Source organism: Oncorhynchus gorbuscha, linkage group LG23 (genome assembly GCF_021184085.1).
Source record: "Oncorhynchus gorbuscha isolate QuinsamMale2020 ecotype Even-year linkage group LG23, OgorEven_v1.0, whole genome shotgun sequence".
NCBI classification, from domain to species: Eukaryota; Metazoa; Chordata; class Actinopteri; order Salmoniformes; family Salmonidae; genus Oncorhynchus; species Oncorhynchus gorbuscha.
Genome location: NC_060195.1, coordinates 66,620,609 through 66,642,120, shown reverse-complemented (window position 1 = coordinate 66,642,120; position 21,512 = coordinate 66,620,609). Strand labels below are relative to the sequence as shown.

At 47.5% G+C, this 21,512-nt stretch overlaps 1 protein-coding gene across 13 annotated transcripts in view; it reads left to right on the top strand.

The window, feature by feature from the left end:
- The window catches only part of LOC124011440 (tensin-like), a 335,052-nt gene that overhangs the window by 136,653 nt on the left and 176,887 nt on the right, over positions 1–21,512 (top strand). The window contains exon 1 of one of the 13 annotated variants that reach the window (XM_046324820.1): positions 1–392. This exon is cut by the window's left edge and continues 465 nt beyond it. The exons of 11 other annotated variants lie outside the window; for them this stretch is intronic. In XM_046324820.1, coding sequence (XP_046180776.1) covers positions 297–392 — 96 coding nt within the window. In that variant the 5' untranslated portion in view covers positions 1–296. Of the gene's footprint in view, positions 393–14,330; positions 14,530–21,512 lie in introns of those variants that run through there. One more of the 13 variants, XM_046324822.1, reaches the window with a different exon arrangement.

Genomic DNA, 21,512 nt, shown 5'->3' with positions numbered 1-21,512 from the left:
GACAGACAGACAGACAGACAGACAGACAGACAGACAGACAGACAGACAGACAGACAGACAGACAGACAGACAGACAGACAGACAGACAGACAGACAGACAGCTCTCCGGTCGACTCGAAGGACCACCTCTCTTTCTGGGGTTTGGGATGACCTGCTTCTGGGTGGACTAGGAGAAAGGTCTCCTCTATTTCTTCCCCTCTCTCCCTCCTCTCCTGTCTTTCACGAGAGAGCGCTCAGTGAGGATCTGATCCTGGAGTGTAGAGAGAGACAGAGGGCCTGACGGGACGCGAGGCAGCATGGCTCGTCTCAACTGGTGCCTGGCCGCTGTCATCAGCTGGGGCAAGTTCCTCTTTTCCTGCTTCTTCCCCCTACGGGGGGCCAAGAAAGACAAGGTAAGCCCGCACAATGAGGGGGACTGGGAGGGGGTCGGAGAGGAGGACTGGGAGGGGGACTGGGAGGGGAACTGGGAGGGGGTCAGAGAGGGGGACTGGGAGGGGGTCGGAGAGGAGGACTGGGAGGGGGACTGGGAGGGGAACTGGGAGGGGGTCAGAGAGGGGGACTGGGAGGGGGTCGGAGTGGAGGACTGGGAGGGGGACTGGGAGGGGAACTGGGAGGGGGTCGGAGAGGAGGACTGGGAGGGGGACTGGGAGGGGAACTGGGAGGGGGTCAGAGAGGAGGACTGGGAGGGGGACTGGGAGGGGGTCGGAGAGGAGGACTGGGAGGGGGACTGGGAGGGAACTGGGAGGGGGTCAGAGAGGGGGACTGGGAGGGGGTCGGAGAGGAGGACTGGGAGGGGGACTGGGAGGGGAACTGGGAGGGGGTCAGAGAGGGGGACTGGGAGGGGGTCGGAGAGGAGGACTGGGAGGGGGAATGGGAGGGGAACTGGGAGGGGGTCAGAGAGGGGGACTGGGAGGGGGTCGGAGAGGAGGACTGGGAGGGGGTCAGAGGGGGACTGGGAGGGGGTCGGAGAGGAGGACTGGGAGGGGGACTGGGAGGGGAACTGGGAGGGGGTCAGAGAGGGGGACTGGGAGGGGGTCAGAGAGGGGGACTGGGAGGGGGTCAGAGAGGAGGACTGGGAGGGGGTCAGAGAGGGGGACTGGGAGGGGGTCGGAGAGGAGGACTGGGAGGGGGACTGGGAGGGGAACTGGGAGGGGGTCAGAGAGGGGGACTGGGAGGGTGTTGGAAAGGGGGAGGAGACGGAACAGTGTACATTGGAATCATGGAACCACATTTTTAATTTGATTATTTACACTTGACTTCGTCTGGTTCTTCATTTATTGCTTTTCATTGAGATCAGAACCTGCTGACCAGAGAGATACCTGGTGAGATGAGAAGAGTAGGAGTCTAAAAGGTGTCGTACTGTCTTGTCCGTGTTTGTGCACCAGTATAATGGTCTTGGCGCTACACTGGCTTGAACATTGAGTAATATCTGTGTCAGCTAGATAACCAGCTGGTGCACCAGCACTACAGATTAGTTTAGCACAATTTCACACAGCACGGCTGCTGGTGTGTGGACTACACTACAGGTTGAGGAACAGCTAGTGGATGTTGCCCCTTAGCTCTGATTCAAGGTCAGTGTTGTTCTTCACCACCATTAGGATGGAGATAGAGAGGAACTGATCCTAGATTAGTGCTTAGGGGCAACTCACCCTTGGATCTGGAGAAATGGGGTGCTTGTTTCAGACGTTACTTTGCTACCATACCTGAGTGTCCCGATCCATAGTGTCACCTTGTACGACTGCAGAACAGAGCAGAACAAGGTTGGCATCTGCATTCAAGGTTTGCGTTCGCTACAATAAAAATCGCTCAACCGTTGGCGTTTTACCAGCCATGTCATTTTACCATTCGTTGCTTTTTGGGTCGGTATTTGTTCTTTATGGTTCGCTGGTTTTTCCAGTTCCGTAGTGGTTCGTATCTTGCAGGCGAATGTTTGTCAACAAAGGATGAACGTATTTCCCTGACTGATGCCAAATCTTTAGAGGTGCGGTGTGTTGCTGGTTTCAGTTTTATTAGTTTGAATTGGAATGTGGTAATACAATGTGTCTGAGTGTCAGAAACACTGCACCACTCTTCTCTCTACCCCTTTCTCTCTCTCTCTCTCTCTCTCTCTCTCTCTCTCTCTCTCTCTCTCTCTCTCTCTCTCTCTCTCTCTCTCTCTCTCTCTCTCTCTCTCTCTCTCTCTCTCTCTCTCTACCCCTCTCTCTCTCTCTCTCTCTCTCTCTCTCTCTCTCTCTCTCTCTCTCTCTCTCTCTCTCTCTCTCTCTCTCTCTCTCTCTCTCTCTCTCTCTCACTCTCTCTCTCTCTCTCTCTCTCTCTCTCTCTCTCTCTCACTCTCTCTCTCTCTCTCTCTCTCTCTCTCTCTCTCTCTCTCACTCTCTCTCACTCTCACTCTCTCACTCTCACTCTCTCTCTCTCTCTCTCTCTCTCTCTCTCTCTCTCTCTCTCTCTCTCTCTCTCTCTCTCTCTCTCTCTCTCTCTCTCTCTCTCTCTCTCTCTCTCTCTCTCTCTCTCTCTCTCTCTCTCTCTCTCTCTCTCTCTCTCTCTCTCTCTCTCTCTCTCACTCTCACTCTCACTCTCTCTCTCCCTCTCTCTCTCTGTTATAGAGGATAATCAATCATGTGGTACAAGTCCCGTACGTCCAAACAGTCTTCCCTTACATATGTGTATGTGTGTGTCCATGCGTGTACATATGTGTGTGCATGCGTTTGTGTGTGTGTGTGTGGGAACCTGAGGTGATCTTCTGATGACTAGTGATGGGATCTTTTTCATAAGTGTTGTCTTCTGTCTCTCATATTGTTCCCACTAGTGTTTCAGTGGGTAAATGGGGGCTTTCAATGGTGGCTGGTGAACCGCAGGGCTAGTTATGTTTTGGTAACACAAGCAGTTTTACGCATGAGCTGAAACAGCAGTCTTTTCTGCTCTGTCTTCCCCAGTCGTTAGCGTATCTGCTGTATTGTATGTGCGCCAGTAGGGTTAGGAGAGCTTTTGGGGGCGTCAGTCTTTTAAAATGTCGTAGCTAGTTATCCAGTCCTGCGTCCCATATTTTTTGATGAACTTTCTATTTCATTCAGTTGCCTTCATTTCTGTTCACAATGAGATATTACGATGTAACCGTCAACATTACTCATCCTGAACTGCTTTGTCCAAATTTGTTTTCGGAATCATATTTTTCTTCAGACCTTGAAATGGAATGACCTCATAATAAGAGCAGTACATCAATGTGGATTTAGTAGTGCACTATGTAGGGAATAGGGTGCCATTTGGGACAAAGCATTAGTGTAAGTGGCTCTCCTCTCCAGCAGGCAAAGCTTGCCTCCCTGTATGAGCCTTGAGCACCTCCCCTGCAGCAGCTTGTTTTGTTCAGTAAGTCCTGGTGATGGGTAGGAGAGTTGGAGGAATAGAGGAATGGAAGAATGGAGGAAAGGAGGAATAGAGGAATGGAGGAATAGAGGAATAGAGGAATGGATGAATAGAGGAATAGAGGAATAGAGGAATGGAGGAATGGGGGAATGGGGGAATAGAGGAATAGAGGAATGGAGGAATGGGGGAATGGGGGAATGGAGGAATAGAGGAATAGAGGATGGAGGAATAGAGGAATAGAGTAATGGAGGAATAGAGTAATGGAGGAATGGGGGAATGGGGGAATAGGGGAATAGAGGAATAGAGGAATGGAGGAATAGAGGAATGGGGGAATGGGGGAATGGTGGAATGGGGGAATGGAGGAATAGAGGAATGGAGGAATAGAAGCATGGGGGAATAGAGGAATAGAGGAATAGAGGAATGGAGGAATAGAGGAATAGAGGAATGGAGGAATGGGGGAATAGAGGAATAGAGGAATGGGGGAATAGTGGAATGGAGGAATAGAGGAATAGAGGAATGGGGGCATGGAGGAATGGAGGAATAGGGGAATGGGGGAATGGATGAATAGAGGAATAGAGGAATGGAGGAATGGGGGAATGGGGGAATGGATGAATAGAGGAATGGAGGAATGGGGGACTGGAGGAATAGAGGAATGGGGGAATAGAGGAATGGAGGAATAGAGGAATGGAGGAATGGCGGAATAGAGGAATAGAGTAATGGAGGAATAGAGTAATGGAGGAATGGGGGAATGGTGGAATGGGGGAATAGGGGAATAGGGGAATAGAGGAATGGAGGAATAGAGGAATGGGGGAATGGTGGAATAGGGGAATAGAGGAATGGAGGAATAGAGGAATGGGGGAATGGGGGAATAGAGGAATAGAGGAATAGAGGAATAGAGAAATGGTGGAATGGGGGAATGGAGGAATAGAGTAATGGAGGAATAGAGGAATAGAGGAATGGAGGAATGGGGGAATAGAGGAATAGAGGAATGGGGGAATAGTGGAATGGAGGAATAGAGGAATAGAGGAATGGGGGCATGGAGGAATGGAGGAATAGGGGAATGGGGGAATGGATGAATAGAGGAATAGAGGAATGGAGGAATGGGGGAATGGGGAATGGATGAATAGAGGAATAGAGGAATGGAGGAATGGGGGACTGGAGGAATAGAGGAATGGGGGAATAGAGGAATGGAGGAATAGAGGAATGGAGGAATGGCGGAATAGAGGAATAGAGTAATGGAGGAATAGAGTAATGGAGGAATGGGGGAATGGTGGAATGGGGGAATAGGGGAATAGGGGAATAGAGGAATGGAGGAATAGAGGAATGGGGGAATGGTGGAATAGGGGAATAGAGGAATGGAGGAATAGAGGAATGGGGGAATGGGGGAATAGAGGAATAGAGGAATAGAGGAATAGAGAAATGGTGGAATGGGGGAATGGAGGAATAGAGTAATGGAGGAATAGAGTAATGGAGGAATGGGGGAATGGGGGAATGGGGGAATAGGGGAATAGGGGAATAGAGGAATGGAGGAATGGGGGAATGGTGGAATGGGGGAATGGAGGAATAGAGGAATGGAGGAATAGAGGAATGGGGGAATAGAGGAATAGAGGAATGGAGGAATAGAGGAATGGGGGAATGGAGGAATAGAGGAATGGAGGAATGGGGGAATGGAGGAATAGAGGAATAGAGGAATGGGGGCATGGAGGAATATGGGAATGGGGGAATGGATGAATGGAGGAATAGAGGAATGGAGGAATGGGGGAATGGAGGAATAGAGCAATGGGGGAATAGAGGAATGGAGGAATAGAGGAATGGAGGAATGGCGGAATAGAGGAATGGAGGAATGGGGGAATAGAGGAATGGGGGAATGGTGGAATGGAGGAATAGAGGAATGGGGGCATGGAGGAATAGATGAATGGGGGAATAGAGGAATAGAGGAATGGAGGAATGGAGGAATGGAGGAATGGCGGAATAGAGGAATGGAGGAATAGAGGAATGGGGGCATGGAGGAATGGAGGAATGGGGGAATAGAGGAATAGAGGAATGGAGGAATGGAGGAATCATATTTTTCTTCAGACCTTGAAATGGAATGACCTCATAATAAGAGCAGTACATCAATGTGGATTTAGTAGTGCACTATGTAGGGAATAGGGTGCCATTTGGGACAAATCATTAGTGTAAGTGGCTCTCCTCTCCAGCAGGCCAAGCTTGCCTCCCTGTATGAGCCTTGAGCACCTCCCCTGCAGCAGCTTGTTTTGTTCAGTAAGTCCTGGTGATGGGTAGGAGAGTTGGAGGAATAGAGGAATGGAAGAATGGAGGAAAGGAGGAATAGAGGAATGGAGGAATAGAGGAATAGAGGAATGGAGGAATAGAGGAATAGAGGAATAGAGGAATGGAGGAATAGAGGAATGGAGGAATGGGGGAATGGTGGAATGGGGGAATAGAGGAATAGAGGAATGGAGGAATGGAGGAATGGAGGAATAGAGGAATAGAGGAATGGAGGAATGGGGGAATGGTGGAATGGGGGAATAGAGGAATAGAGGAATGGAGGAATAGAGGAATAGAGGAATGGGGGAATAGAGGAATGGAGGAATGGGGGAATGGAGGAATAGAGGAATGGAGGAATGGGGGAATAGAGGAATGGGGGAATGGTGGAATGGAGGAATAGAGGAATAGAGGAATGGGGGCATGGAGGAATGGAGGAATAGAGGAATGGATGAATAGAGGAATAGAGGAATAGAGGAATAGAGGAATGGAGGAATGGGGGAAGGGAGGAATAGAGGAATGGGGGAATAGAGGAATGGAGGAATAGAGGAATGGAGGAATGGCAGAATAGAGGAATGGAGGAATGGGGGAATAGAGGAATGGGGGAATGGTGGAATGGAGGAATAGAGGAATAGAGGAATGGGGGCATGGAGGAATAGAGGAATGGAGGAATGGGGGAATAGAGGAATGGAGGAATGGCGGAATAGAGGAATGGAGGAATAGAGGAATGGAGGGGGGAATGGAGGAATGGAGGAATGGCGGAATGGAGGAATGGAGGAATGGAGGAATAGAGGAATGGAGGAATAGAGGAATGGAGGAATGGAGGAATAGAGGAATGGGGGAATAGAGGAATGGGGGAATAGAGGAATGGAGGGATGGAGGAATAGAGGAATAGAGGAATGGAGGAATAGAGGAATGGAGGAATAGAGGAATGGATGAATGGAGGAATAGAGGAATAGAGGAATAGAGGAATAGAGGAATAGAGGAATGAAGGAATGGAGGGATGGAGGAATAGAGGAATGGAGGAATAGACAAATGGAGGAATGGAGGAATAGAGGAATGGAGGAATAGAGGAATAGAGGAATGGAGGAATAGAGGAATGGGGGAATAGAGGAATGGGGGAATAGAGGAATGGAGGAATAGAGGAATGGAGGAATAGAGGAATAGAGGAATGGAGAGATTGAGGATGGAGCTTTCGGGGTAAAGCTCAGTCTCCTGCCTGCCTGTAGAGTACCGCTGCCTGCCTGCTTTCTGCAGCCCCCCGTGTACCCCCCTCCTCGCCCTATACCCCCTCCCCTAGCTGTAACCCCCTCCTCCCCCTGTACCCCTCCCCCTATCTGTACCCCCTCCTCCCTAGCTGCACCCCCTCCACCCCCTGTATCCCCCTCCTCACCCTGTGCCCCCTCCTCCCCAGCTGTAACCCCCCTGCCACAGCTCCTTATCTCTATGTCTCCGCTCCCTCCTAACTCCCCTCCCTCCCTCCCACACACACACACACAATGCTACGTCAGTAACTGTTCCAATGCTACATCAGTAACTGTTCCAATGCTACGTCAGTAACTGTTCCAATGCTACATGTCTTACAACAGAAAAAACGATATAGTTACATTTACAGCTCTGGATAAGAGCGTCTGCTAAATGACTAAAATGTAAACGTTAAGGAAATGGAAAATATCTTAACATGAAACTACAGTTGTTGTAGCGTTCGGCGTTGGCTGTTAGTTTCAATCTCTCTGTCTCCACTTTCCCTCCTCTGTTTGTCTCCTTCTGATGGAGATGGAGAAGTTTGGGGACAGGCTCAATGCAGAACGCTACTTCTTCCCTACACTGTCCCTGGTTTCCTTCCTACTGCAGGCAGTTTATCAGCCACCTCACCTCCACCCACCTATCCTCTCTCAGGACCCCACTCTGGGGAGCCACTGTATAATCCCGCAGGGTTTTATTCCAACACAGCAATAGGCCTAGTAGTGCGGGAGCAAAACACTGCACACCCAGTAGCTTTGGCAAAATGTGTAACGTGTAGAGAATCATTAAAATAGGTTGAACAACAAGATGTTGACGTCTGTGACGTGGCGTTGTTGGATGTAGAGTGGGAGTGGAACAGTATGGCGTCGACTCCACTCCCATCCAAGGCCCTCATAAAGGTGTTCTGTAGTCATGGCAACACTGCTCATACTAGTACCAGACAGTTGATTCTACTATGGAGGAGATGGGATGTGTGTGTTTGTGTGTTTCCGTGTACTGTGTAGTAAGATTTATTTCTGCATATCGGTATAGGCATGTGTTAATCCTGCATTGGCTCTCCTTTCCTCTCCTCTGCCCTTGCTCTTCTCTCTTTCTCTCCCTCTCTCCTCTCTCTCCTCTGTACGATCCAAGCACTCCTCTCCACTCATTTAACTAATGTCCCCCGGGGTCGTAAATTCACCAAAGGCAAAAAACACAGGCAGCTAAAGGAGAAGAGGGTGATGGGGAACCTGTCAGATGAATAGGAGCCTTTTCTTCAAGGACCAGCTTGCCCAACGAGTACACATCGGCTCCTCATACATTCCTGCTTATTTATCACACCTTGTAGATCTCTCAGCATTCACAGACGTTTGAGTAATGTTCGTTTTGCGTTGTGTGAGCTGGATGATATCTGGCCGGGGATTTGCAGACTCGTCCCTTATGGCGAATGAATGCGTGGTAGCAGAGTAATGGATGTGTTGTTGTTCCTGCGTTAAAGCGGTAATGTGATGGAATCTCCAGCCGAGGGAGATGAGACAGCAGCACCACTGTAGCTGGAGCTGTGGTTCAGCCTTCACTCTACTCCCAGGAGGACAAAGTCTAAATCCCACATGGCACCCTATTCCCTATGTAGTGAACCACTTTTAATGGTCTCTGGTCAAAAGTAGTGCGCTATATAGGAATAGGGTGCCATGTGGGACACAGTAACATACTTATGTCTGTCCGAAATGACACCCTATTCCCTTGCAGTGCACTACTTTTGACCAGGGCCCATAGGTCTGGCATGGGGTCAGGGTTGGTGTCACGTGTGCTCCCTCTCTGGCCACTAGGTCACCGGGCTGCTCGTTATGGCGCACCCCTGTCAACATCGTTATGCGCACCTGAGCGTCATCAGACTCCATTACCTCCCTGATTACCTCTCCTATATGTCACTCCCTTTGGTTCCAGTGTCATGTCGGTGGGTTGTTTGTGTTTCTTGTTTTGTATTTAGTTGCGTCATATTATGGATATGTACAATGTTAAAACGATGTGCAAATAGTTAAGGTACAAAAAGGAAAATAAATCAACATAAATATGGGTTGTATTTACAATGGGGATTGTTCTTCACTGGTTGCCCTTGATGGGACTTGACTGTAACATTCATTTGAAGACTGTTATTTATCTAATGAACTAACTATGTTTAATTGTTACCCGATTAAATGAATCATATGACAATAAACTCATTAGGATCTGGGGCACCACGAGAGCGGTTCTTTAAAGAGTTACCATCTCCCGAAATCAAATCCAAAAGGTCTTTACCTATCACATCTATAAACAGTCAACCTATTAATCATAATCTTGTATCATATCATCATTCTGAACAGTCATAACCTCCTTGCTTCTGCAAAAACCTTATGATTCAGTACTACACAAATTGGTTTAATTATTTACTAGCTAATTAAAGGGGAACATTTAACACTTTTCACCGGTTACTGACTTGAGACTTAATATGCTGAAAACAGGTCCCTAGTGGAATGACAACAACATGGCTGCTTGTTAAAGAAGAGATGTCGAGGGAGAGAGAGGGACAGAGACACTTAACATTGGTACATTCAGAATCTACTTTCACCTACAGTAATACTATACTATACTACAGTAACCACACGAACCACCACCTGCTTTGAGTAATAAATCATGAATGTATTTACGTGAAATGCCTTGGTTCGCCGGGGATCTTTCGGTGGACAGGGCCTCCTTGGAAAGGGGGTTGGGCCTTTTCGCGGCATGCTTGTAAGGCTCTGATTGTCCAAAGGGATTCCAACAAGTCTTCTGTTGGCCTTCTTTGCAGCCCGGTATCTGGTGACTTGTTGTGTAGTCCTGAACAGAACTACAGGGTTTTTCTCCTTCCTTTCGCTCCTGAAGATGCTTCTTTGAAGATCGATAGTTCCCCAGTGGGGTGATGAGAGTAGCGTAATACGATGGTTTGAGAAGAGTAACAGGATGGTCCTACTTAAATTCGCTTTCAAAGATACTTTATTTAGGACAGCTAATCAGCCGTACCAGTGATTGTCCAGGAGGTGAGTTTATCTTCTCCACCCCGTGTTGAGATTCAGTTCAAACCAATTTAATCGTGCCGCTGCATCTTCACGCTTTTCTGGTCTGATGTGTTTTTTTCTTAACTCATGACCTTTTGCCCGAAAGGGGCGGTTCTGTCAGGCTGACATGCTCTCTGACCTCACTTCGGGGAGGTGACTACTCACGGTGCATAGTTATGGAAAACAATCTCTTATAGCTTCTCACATCACCTCTCTGTGATATGTGGGACGCTATAGTGTCCCACCTGGCCAAAAGCTCGGGAAAATGCAGAGCGCCAAATTCAAATAAATTACTATAAAAATCAAACTTTCATTAAATCACACATGCAAGATAGCAAATTAAAGCTACACTTGTTGTGAATCCAGCCAACATGTCAGATTTCAGAAAGGCTTTTCAATGAAAGCAAACAATGCTATTATCTGAGGATAGCACCTCCGTAAACAAAAGAGAGAAAACATATTTCAAACCTGCAGGCGCGACACAAATCGCAGAAATAAAAATATAATTTCTTACCTTTGATGAGCTTCTTTTGTTGGCACTCCAATATGTCCCTTAAACATCACAAATTGTCCTTTTGTTTGATTATATCCGTCGATATATATCCAAAATGTCCATTTATTTGGCGCGTTTGATCCAGAAAAACATTGGTTCCAACTTGCGTAACGTGACTACAAAATATCTCAAAGGTTACCTGTAAACGTTGCAAAGCATTTCAAACTACTTTTGTAATACAACTTTAGGTATTGTTTTACGTAAATAATCGATAAAATTGAAGACGGGATGATCTGTGTTCAATACAGGAGGAAAACTGTAGCTAGCTTTCTGGTCACGCGCCTCTATCTAACAGTACACTTCAAGTGACCCTCGTTAAGGTGGCCGTACTTCTTCATTACACAAAGGAAAAACCTCAACCAATTTCTAAAGACTGTAGACATCCAGTGGAAGTGATATGAACTGCAAGAAGGTCCCTTAGAAATCTGGATTCCCAATGAAAACGTATTGATAAGAGAGTGACCTCAAAAATAAATCTGAATGGTTTGTCCTCGGGGTTTCGCCTGCTAATAAGTTATGTTATACTCACAGACATGATTCAAACAGTTTTAGAAACTTCTGAGTGTTTTCTATCCAAATCTACTAATACTATGCATACAGTGCCTTGCGAAAGTATTCGTCCCCCTTGAACTTTGCGACCTTTTGCCACATTTCAGGCTTCAAACATAGAGATATAAAACTGTATTTTTTTGTGAAGAATCAACAACAAGTGGGACACAATCATGAAGTGGAATGACATTTATTGGATATTTCAAACCTTTTTAACAAATCAAAAACTGAAAAATTGGGCGTGCAAAATTATTCAGCCCCTTTACTTTCAGTGCAGCAAACTCTCTCCAGAAGTTCAGTGAGGATCTCTGAATGATCCAATGTTAACCTAAATGACTAATGATGATAAATACAATCCACCTGTGTGTAATCAAGTCTCCGTATAAATGCACCTGCACTGTGATAGTCTCATAGAGAGACTTTGAGAGGAACTGTTCCTGTTGTGGTACTACCAGAAAAATTGAGAGAGAGAGACAGAGAGAGAGAGAATAATTGAGCTAACAAAACATTGAATAGAGTGTGATACTGAACATGAGAAGAATAATTAAAGTCATTTCCACTAGAGGCTGCTGTGAACATGGTCTAGACTTTGTGGTGGTTATCCAAGTAGAAGTAGCCCCTTAGCCCATATCCAGGATCAGATTAACCAACCACAACTTCCTAACTGTAACCATTAGGAATATGTAGAAATTGCCACAAAAAAATGGTTAATGTCATAAGTTGGGGTTTATGGTAGGATCTGATCCTAGAACTGTGTTTAGGGGTAACTTCTACATTGTTCTAATCATTACAGACTTAACTAGAAAATAACATTACTTGAAGAATATGTGTGTGCTTTCTTGTCTTAAAATAGTGAAGTAGTGGAGGTCAAACAAAGCTTTGTAGTAGTGTTAGTGACTGGTAGTAGTAATGGTACACTTAAACACACTCTCTCATACATTCTCTCATTCATACACTGCACAGGTGGCTGGTGGCTTCTTAATTGGGGAGGACGGGCATCTTAAATGACTCGAACGGCATTAATGGAATGGCATCAAACACATGGCTTCCATCTGTTTCATACACATCCTGTTCACTCCATTCCAGCCATTATCCTTCCCTCACCAGCCTCCTGAGATATATCGGCTGTGTCAGGTTCTCCATAGTCATGGAGATGTCTATCTGAGTGATGAAAAGCAACAGGGATCAATAGCAACACTCAGAAAAAAGTTTGCTGTGAATGAATTGGCCCTGCGCCCTGTGGGGATCAGGTAGCCACATTGATGTGATGTGTATTCATCACTAATATAATGCTGATACAACACTGATGGATCACTGATGCTGTGTGTGTGTGTGTGTGTGTGTGTGTGTGTGTGTGTGTGTGTGTGTGTGTGTGTGTGTGTGTGTGTGTGTGTGTGTGTGTGTGTGTGTGTGTGTGTGTGTGTGTGTGTGTGTGTGTGTGTGTGTGTGTGTGTGTGTGTGAGCAGCCACCTCCACTCATCAGTTGGAATATCTCCGCCTCATCATTCTTGGCGACCCACTATCGGCATTGTCACATCGTCAATGCTGCCACACAGTCAGAGCATTCAGGTCAACACAGTCACTGCCTCTCTAAACATTCACTTACTGCTGACCCGTTACAGCTGATCCTCTGTTTACCTCATAGTGGACAGGTGAGGACTGGGCTTGGAAGAGCTGATCCTAGATCAGATTGAAGGTAACCACAGCAAACAGGAGAGGGTATGTGTGAAAAGCTGTATTGTAGCCTACATGGATTCCTCCGGCACTGAGGCAGAATGTGTCTGTGGGACTCACTGAGAGGACAAAGCAGTGGTGTTGGTGTTGAACCAGTAGTACTTTTCCACCAGCACAGCATAGGCCCGAGGTAACAATATGGTACTGATCGCTTGTCTGTTATAGAAGGGAGTAGGGACCATAGAATAAGATTACAGGAGGTGACTCCCCATGCTGTCAAACTGTGAGGGCGTAAGGCAATGGAGGAGGAGAGGAGAGGAGAGGAGGAGAGGGGGGAGAGAGGAGAGGGGAGAGGAGGAGAGGAGAGGAGAGGAGGAGAGGAGAGGAGAGGAGAGGAGAGAGAAAGGAGAGTAGAGAGGGAGAAGAGAGGAAGCAAATAAAAAATTCAAGTGACATTAGCACAGACATGAGTGAGCATGGAGGAGAGGAGAAGAGATGGAGGGAAAGAGAGAGAGGTGAAGCATGGGAAGTAGGGAAGGAGTGGTGTGCATGGGGTCAATGAATAGAGGAGAGTGTGAGTGAGGGAGAGAGGTGGAGCAGGGGCTAAGAGGGCATATTTGAAGAGGGGGAAGAAAATTAAAGGCAGGCAGACACCTCCTCCTTCCCTCCTTCCCTCATGTGAGTCATGTTGCCTTATACATATTACTCCTGAGAGCTTAGTGTCTTTCTGAGGGAACAAGGGAAGGGATAGAGAGAGAGAGAGAGAGAGAGAGAGAGAGAGAGAGAGAGAGAGAGAGAGAGAGAGAGAGAGAGAGAGAGAGAGAGAGAGAGAGAGAGAGAGAGAGAGAGAGAGAGAGAGAGAGAGAGAGAGAGAGAGAGACATAGAGAGACATAGAGAGACAGAGAGAGAGAGACAGACAGAGAGAGAGAGAGAGAGAGAGAGAGAGAGAGAGAGAGAGAGAGAGAGAGAGACATAGAGAGACAGAGAGAGAGAGACAGACAGACAGAGAGAGAGAGAGAGAGAGAGAGAGAGAGAGAGAGAGAGAGAGAGAGAGAGAGAGAGAGAGAGACATAGAGAAGGAGAGTAGAGAGAGTAGAGAGAGTAGAGAGAGACAGAGAGAGACAGAGAGAGACAGAGATAGACTGAGCGAGAGAGAGGAGAGAGTGGAGAGAGAGAGAGAGACAGAGAGAGACTGAGCGAGAGAGAGAGCGAGAGGGATAGAGAAGAAGAGAGTGGAGAGAGAGAGAGAGAGACAGAGAGAGACTGAGCGAGAGAGAGAGCGAGAGGGATAGAGAAGGAGAGAGAGAGACAGAGACTGAGCGAGAGAGAGAGCGAGAGGGATAGAGAAGGAGAGAGTGGAGAGAGAGAGAGAGACTGAGAGAGAGAGAGAGGAGGCGTGGAGAGAGAGAGAGAGAGGAGGCGTGGAGAGAGAGAGAGAGGAGGCGTGGAGAGAGAGAGAGAGATTGTGAGTGAAAAAAGAAGCAGAAGGGTGTAGGAGACTGCCTGGCTGAAAGTATCAGCAGTAGTAACAGCAGCCGTTCTCTCTCTGCCTGTCTGCTGCCTGGCTGCTGCCTGGCACAGAATGGTGTCACACAATCCAATCTGGAGTCGTTGGGAATTCTACTTGGGAATGCTCTGGAATTCTACTTGGGAATGATCTGGAATTCTACTTGGGAATGCTCTGGAATTCTACTTGGGAATGCTCTGGAATTCTGTGTTGAGTCCAGTGGAAGTGTGATTTTTCCATGATGCCCTCTATCTCTCTGTGTGTGCCGTCAGTTTTGTCCGGAGGAGAAAGGACATGGGTCTGCCTGTCCTGCATGTTCTGGGTAAGCACTAAAGGCTTAGCGGTCTGGGTGAGGGGTCTGGGTGAGGGGTCTGGGTGAGACATGCAATCTTTTGGGGGGCCAATCCCAAAGTCACAATCAATTATGAAATAAAAAGTACTTGTTGATTTTTATTTTTGTCCTGTATTCCTCCTCCCTTTGAGAGGTGAAATATTTTAGAAATATTTGAATATTCTTCTTAATTCGGATTACCACTCAAATCTCCCATATTCTGTGACTTACTCCTGCATGGGAGAAGCCGTGCTTCACAGCACTGCATCTTCAGTAACAGCAGACTTGAATCCTACTCTCTCTGCTGATGTAGTTGATGTTCTGCCATGTGCTGGTTAGGGTTAGGGTTTGGGTTAGTGGTGGTTGGCATCTGTGTTCCCTGCCTGTCGTTGATGTTCTGCCATGTGCTGGTTAGGGTTAGGGTTTGGGTTAGTGGTGGTTGGCATCTGTGTTCCCTGCCTGTCATTGATGTTCTGCCATGTGCTGGTTAGGGTTAGGGTTTGGGTTAGTGGTGGTTGGCATCTGAGTTCCCTGCCTGTCGTTGATGTTCTGCCATGTGCTGGTTAGGGTTAGGGTTTGGGTTAGTGGTGGTTGGCATCTGAGTTCCCTGCCTGTCGTTGATGTTCTGCCATGTGCTGGTTAGGGTTAGGGTTTGGGTTAGTGGTGGTTGGCATCTGTGTTCCCTGCCTGTCGTTGATGTTCTGCCATGTGCTGGTTAGGGTTAGGGTTTGGGTTAGTGGTGGTTGGCATCTGTGTTCCCTGCCTGTCGTTGATGTTCTGCCATGTGCTGGTTAGGGTTAGGGTTTGGGTTAGTGGTGGTTGGCATCTGTGTTCCCTGCCTGTAGTTGATGTTCTGCCATGTGCTGGTTAGGGTTAGGGTTTGGGTTAGTGGTGGTTGGCATCTGTGTTCCCTGCCTGTAGTTGATGTTCTGCCATGTGCTGGTTAGGGTTAGGGTTTGGGTTAGTGGTGGTTGGCATCTGTGTTCCCTGCCTGTAGTTGATGTTCTGCCATGTGCTGGTTAGGGTTAGGGTTTGGGTTAGTGGTGGTTGGCATCTGTGTTCCCTGCCTGTCGTTGATGTTCTGCCATGTGCTGGTTAGGGTTAGGGTTTGGGTTAGTGGTGGTTGGCATCTGTGTTCCCTGCCTGTCGTTGATGTTCTGCCATGTGCTGGTTAGGGTTAGGGTTTGGGTTAGTGGTGGTTGGCATCTGTGTTCCCTGCCTGTCGTTGATGTTCTGCCATGTGCTGGTTAGGGTTAGGGTTTGGGTTAGTGGTGGTTGGCATCTGTGTTCCCTGCCTGTCGTTGATGTTCTGCCATGTGCTGGTTAGGGTTAGGGTTTGGGTTAGTGGTGGTTGGCATCTGTGTTCCCTGCCTGTAGTTGATGTTCTGCCATGTGCTGGTTAGGGTTTGGGTTTGGGTTAGTGGTGGTTGGCATCTGTGTTCCCTGCCTGTAAACAGTGTCTGTCCACGCTGGATGCTGGCAAGGCCTACAGATATTTCTGGGTTGTCCTGCGTCATTTTATCTTCTGCTGTGCCTTCCTTTAGATTTGTTTTATTTTGGTCCTATTTCACACATGTACAAGTGTGAAATGTATATATATATTTTTTGCATATCCCACTCCCCCTGAGAGTGGGGTTACAGCCAGGGCTCAGCCATTATTGACAGCTGTGGTGCAATTACGGTTAAGTGCCTTGCTCAAGAGCAAATCGACAGATTTAACCTAGTTGGCCCAGGGATTCAAACTAGCAACCATTAGGTTACTAGCCCAACGCTCTAACCACTAGGCTACCTGCTGCCCTTCATCTAGGACTTCCCTTAATTTAGGACTGCCCTTTATCTAGGACTGCCCTTTATCTAGGACTGCCCTTAATCTAGGAGTGCCCTTTATCTAGGACTGCCCTTTATCTAGGACTGCCCTTTATCTAGGACTGCCCTTTATCTACGACTGCCCTTTATCTACAACTGCCCTTTATCTACAACTGGCCTTTATCTACGACTGGCCTTTATCTAGGACTGCCCTTTATCTAGGACTGCCCTTTATCTAGGACTGCCCTTTATCTAGGACTGTCCTTTATCTACGACTGCCCTTTATCTACAACTGGCCTTTATCTAGGACTGCCCTTTATCTAGGACTGCCCTTTATCGAGGACTGCCCTTGATCTAGGACTGCCCTTTATCTAGGACTGCCCTTTATCTACAACTGGCCTTTATCTAGGACTGACCTTTATCTAGGACTGCCCTTTATCTACAACTGCCCTTTATCTAGGACTGCCCTTTATCAACAACTGCCCTTTATCTAGGACTGCCCTTTATCTACAACTGCCCTTTATCTAGGACTGCCCTTTATCTAGGACTGCCCTTTATCTACAACTGCCCTTTATCTACAACTGCCCTTTATCTAGGACTGCCCTTTATCAACAACTGCCCTTTATCTAGGACTGCCCTTAATCTAGAACTTCCCTTAATCTAGGACTGCCCTTTATCTAGGACTGCCCTTTATCTAGGACGGCACTTTATCTACGACTACTCTTCTTTATCTAGGACTGCCCTTTATCAACGACTGCCCTTTATCTAGGACTGCCCTTTATCTAGGACTGCCCTTTATCTAGGACGGCACTTTATCTACGACTACTCTTTATCTAGGACTGCCAGTGTGTGTGTGAGTGAGGAACAGGGACTTCCACAGAACACCAGGACTGGAATAGTGAGGTATGCACAGACACACACACAAAATAGTTGGTCCTCATTAATTTCATTAAGATTCCTCTCTATTAGACCCCCACTGGGATCACATTGAGCAGACACCCCTCAACCTCCCAGTCCCCTTCCCTAGCCACTAGCCCCTGTCCCCTTAACCTTCCAAAGCCCCTGTCCTCTTCCCACTGTCCCCTTCCCCCTGCCCCTACCCCCAGTCCCCTTCCCCTGCCGCTAACCCCTGTCCCATTCCCCCTGCCCCTAGCCCCAGTCCCCTGTCCCTAGCCCCAGTCCCCTTCCCCTGCCCCTGTCCCCTTCTCCCTGCCCCTAGCCCATGTCCCCTTCTCCCTGCCCCTAGCCCCTAGCCCCTGTCCCCTTCTCCCTGCCCCTAGCCCCTGTCCCCTTCCCCCTGCCCCTAGCCCCAGTCCCCTTGCCCCAGTCCCCTTCCCCCTGTCCCCTTCCCCGTGCCCTAGCCCCTGTCCCCTTCCCCGTGCCCCTAGCCCCTGCCCCTAGCCCCTTCCCCCTGCCCCTAGCCCCATTCCCTTTCCCCTGCACCTAGCCCCTGCCCCCTTCCACCTGCTCCTAGCCGCTGCTCCCTGCCTCCTGACCCTAGTCCCAGCCCCTGTCCCCTGCCCATTCCACCGCTTACCACCTGACTGTGGCAGTATGGAGACTATGGCAGTGCATCCCAAATGGCACCCTATTCCCTTTATAGTGTACACTTATCAAATGTAGTGCACTATATAGGCATATGGTGCTATTTGGGATGCACATTATATATGAGCTCCAGAGCTGTATTCCAGGATGCCAGGTTGGAATGTTGTTCTATCTATCTATCTATCTATCTATCTATCTATCTATCTATCTATCTATCTATCTATCTATCGATCCTGTATGTGTTAATGTGTTCAATATATACCTGATCTATTCTGTTATAGCTATAATGGATATCCTGTATGTGTTAATGTGTTCAATATATACCTGATCTATTCTGTTATAGCTATAATGGATATCCTGTATGTGTTAATGTGTTCAATATTTACCTAATCTATTCTGTTATAGCTATAATGTATATCCTGTATGTGTTAATGTGTTCAATATATACCTGCTCTATTCTGTTATAGCTATAATGTATATCCTGTATGTGTTAATGTGTTCAATATATACCTGATCTATTCTGTTATAGCTATAATGGATATCCTGTATGTGTTAATGTGTTCAATATATACCTGATCTATACTGTTATAGCTATAATGGACATACAGTATATATCATTGAAGCAGAAAATGACTTTTCTTGTAACAGCAACCACTGCCCCTGTTTGGACTGAAAATACACAGTGTGTAGCTGAGAGAAAGGTATGATGTTGTCTGAGAGAGAGACAGGCATGGCGGGAGAGGAGAGGAGAGGGAAGGATGGATATGGAACAAAGGGGGGAATAAAAGGAGATAGAAGAGCGCAGCTGTTCATAGTGCAGAGTAAGACGTGACTCGGCATGAGAGCCTGAGGAGGGGGAGAAAAAGGGCAAAAAGGGAAAAGGCTGCAGTTGGTATGGAGGATGACGTCCTAGAACCAAGCCTGGGTTCTAAGAATGTTCATTAAATACACACCGTTAATAATGCATGGGGGCTCTCTCCGCGGAGACGGGGGAACGTTGGATTTGACCACATGCTAACGGAATCTGCCACAAATAGCAACCGGCATTAGCCAAATGCTAAGTACATCTCCGATGTGCTGTAAAGCTCTCCGAGGAACACGGTTCTGTTAAGCACATGCAAAGCTGTAATCATAACATGCTAGAATACGGTATTTTGATTGATTCAGGTGTTACTACATTCCAGATGTTCACTTCAAACCAATCTCCCTAACAACAGAGGAAGTTAAGACAAAATGTTGATCCTACAATAGAATGTTTCAGAGAAACACACTATTAGAAAAAAGGGTTCCAAAGGGATTATGCAGCTGTCCCATAGGAGAACCCTTTTTGGTTCCAGGTAGAACTCTTTTGGGTTCCATGTAGAACCCTCTGTGGGAACGGTTCCACATGGAACCTAAAAGAGTTCTACCTGGAATGAAAAGGGTTCTACCTGGAACCAAATTGGGTTCTTCTAAGGGTTCTCCTGTGGGGACAGCCGAAGAACCCCTTTTGGTTCTAGATAGCAGTATATTTTCTAAGCGTGCAGAGACTGAAGGTAATGATTCCGTAACGAGATGAGATATTGTAAGGTAGGACGCTGTATTGATTCATATAGCTAATGTCTGAAGTTGTCCAACAGAGTCCCTTATTGACGGAAAAAATCTATCTTTCTTTTATTTGAAGGAGACTTGTTTCCGTGTGTGTGTTTCCGTGTGTGTGTGTGTGTGCATGTCTGTGTTCGTATGCATGTCTATGACTCTGCACTAGTGGACACTGGGCAACCAGAGGCGTGTGTCCCCTCCCTGTCTGATTAGAGTGTGTGTCCTCTCCCTGTCTGATTAGTGTGTGTGTCCTCTCCCTGTCTGATTAGTGTGTGTGTCCTCTCCCTGTCTGATTAGTGTGTGTGTCCTCTCCCTGTCTGATTAGTGTGTCCTCTCCCTGTCTGATTAGAGTGTGTGTCCTCTCCCTGTCTGATTAGTGTGTCCTCTCCCTGTCTGATTAGAGTGTGTGTCCTCTCCCTGTCTGATTAGTGTGTGTCCTCTCCCTGTCTGATTAGAGTGTGTGTCCTCTCCCTGTCTGATTAGTGTGTGTGTCCTCTCCCTGTCTGATTAGTGTGTGTCCTCTCCCTGTCTGATTAGTGAGTGTGTCCTCTCCCTGTCTGATTAGTGTGTGTCCTCTCCCTGTCTGATTAGTGTGTGTGTCCTCTCCCTGTCTGATTAGTGTGTATGTCCCCTCCCTGTCTGATTAGTGTGTGTGTCCCCTCCCTGTCTGATTAGTGTGTGTCCCCTCCCTGTCTGATTAGTGTGTGTGTGTGTCCTCTCCCTGTCTGATTAGTGTGTGTGTCCCCTCCCTGTCTGATTAGTGTGTGTCCCCTCCCTGTCTGATTAGTGTGTGTGTCCTCTCCCTGTCTGATTAGTGTGTGTCCTCTCCCTGTCTGATTAGTGTGTGTGTCCTCTCCCTGTCTGATTAGTGTGTGTGTCCTCTCCCTGTCTGATTAGTGTGTGTCCTCTCCCTGTCTGATTAGTGTGTGTGTCCTCTCCCTGTCTGATTAGTGTGTGTGTCCCCTCCCTGTCTGATTAGTGTGTGTGTCCTCTCCCTGTCTGATTAGTGTGTGTGTCCCCTCCCTGTCTGATTAGTGTGTGTGTCCTCTCCCTGTCTGATGAGTGTGTGTCCTCTCCCTGTCTGATTAGTGTGTGTCCTCTCCCTGTCTGATTAGTGTGTGTGTCCTCTCCCTGTCTGATTAGTGTGTGTCCTCTCCCTGTCTGATTAGTGTGTGTGTCCTCTCCCTGTCTGATTAGTGTGTGTGTCCCCTCCCTGTCTGATTAGTGTGTGTGTCCCCTCCCTGTCTGATTAGTGTGTGTGTCCTCTCCCTGTCTGATTAGTGTGTGTGTCCTCTCCCTGTCTGATTAGTGTGTGTGTGTGTCAGGGTCTAGCAGGGCTGATGATTAGGCAGTGTAGAGTGATGAGATACTTGCTGTAATGAAGCTGTCTGTCTGCCCTCTCAGGCCCAGACCGAGGCCATAGGTAAATAAGCTACTGTTCTCTAGCTTAGCTCAGCGGGGATAGAGGCTCCGAGCTGATTGGTTTAGCATTTATCCAACACTGTTGTACTTGTATTGGTGCAGATCTTTTTCTGTTAATAATCAGTGAGGGGTGATGATGATGAAGACGATGATGATGTTGAAGACGAGAACAGTGATCATGATCATAATGATGACGATGATGATGAAGACAAAAATGACCATGATGATGATGACGATGAAGACGACGACAACGATGAAGATGATGACATTTAGTGTGACTCTGATTCAGAGGGGTTAAATGCGGAAGACACATTTCAGTTGAATACATTCAGTTGGGCAACTGACTAGGTCTCCCCCTTTCCCCTTTCCCTTTTATTGGGCCTGTAGTTTTATCACACAGGGACAGACACTGCATGTTGTCGGGAGCCACTTCTGTGGGGACTGAAGTTAGAACTTGGAGCACGGAGAAAGACAGAAAGGGACAATAGCTATGTGTGTGTGTGTGTGACTGAGGCAGTCCTTGGAGAATGTGGCCATCACTCTCACTAAACTTAAAGCTGTGTTGCTGTGCCCAGGTGGAGGTGCTCTGAGAGTGGACGCCTCCCCAGGCCCCAGCCGAC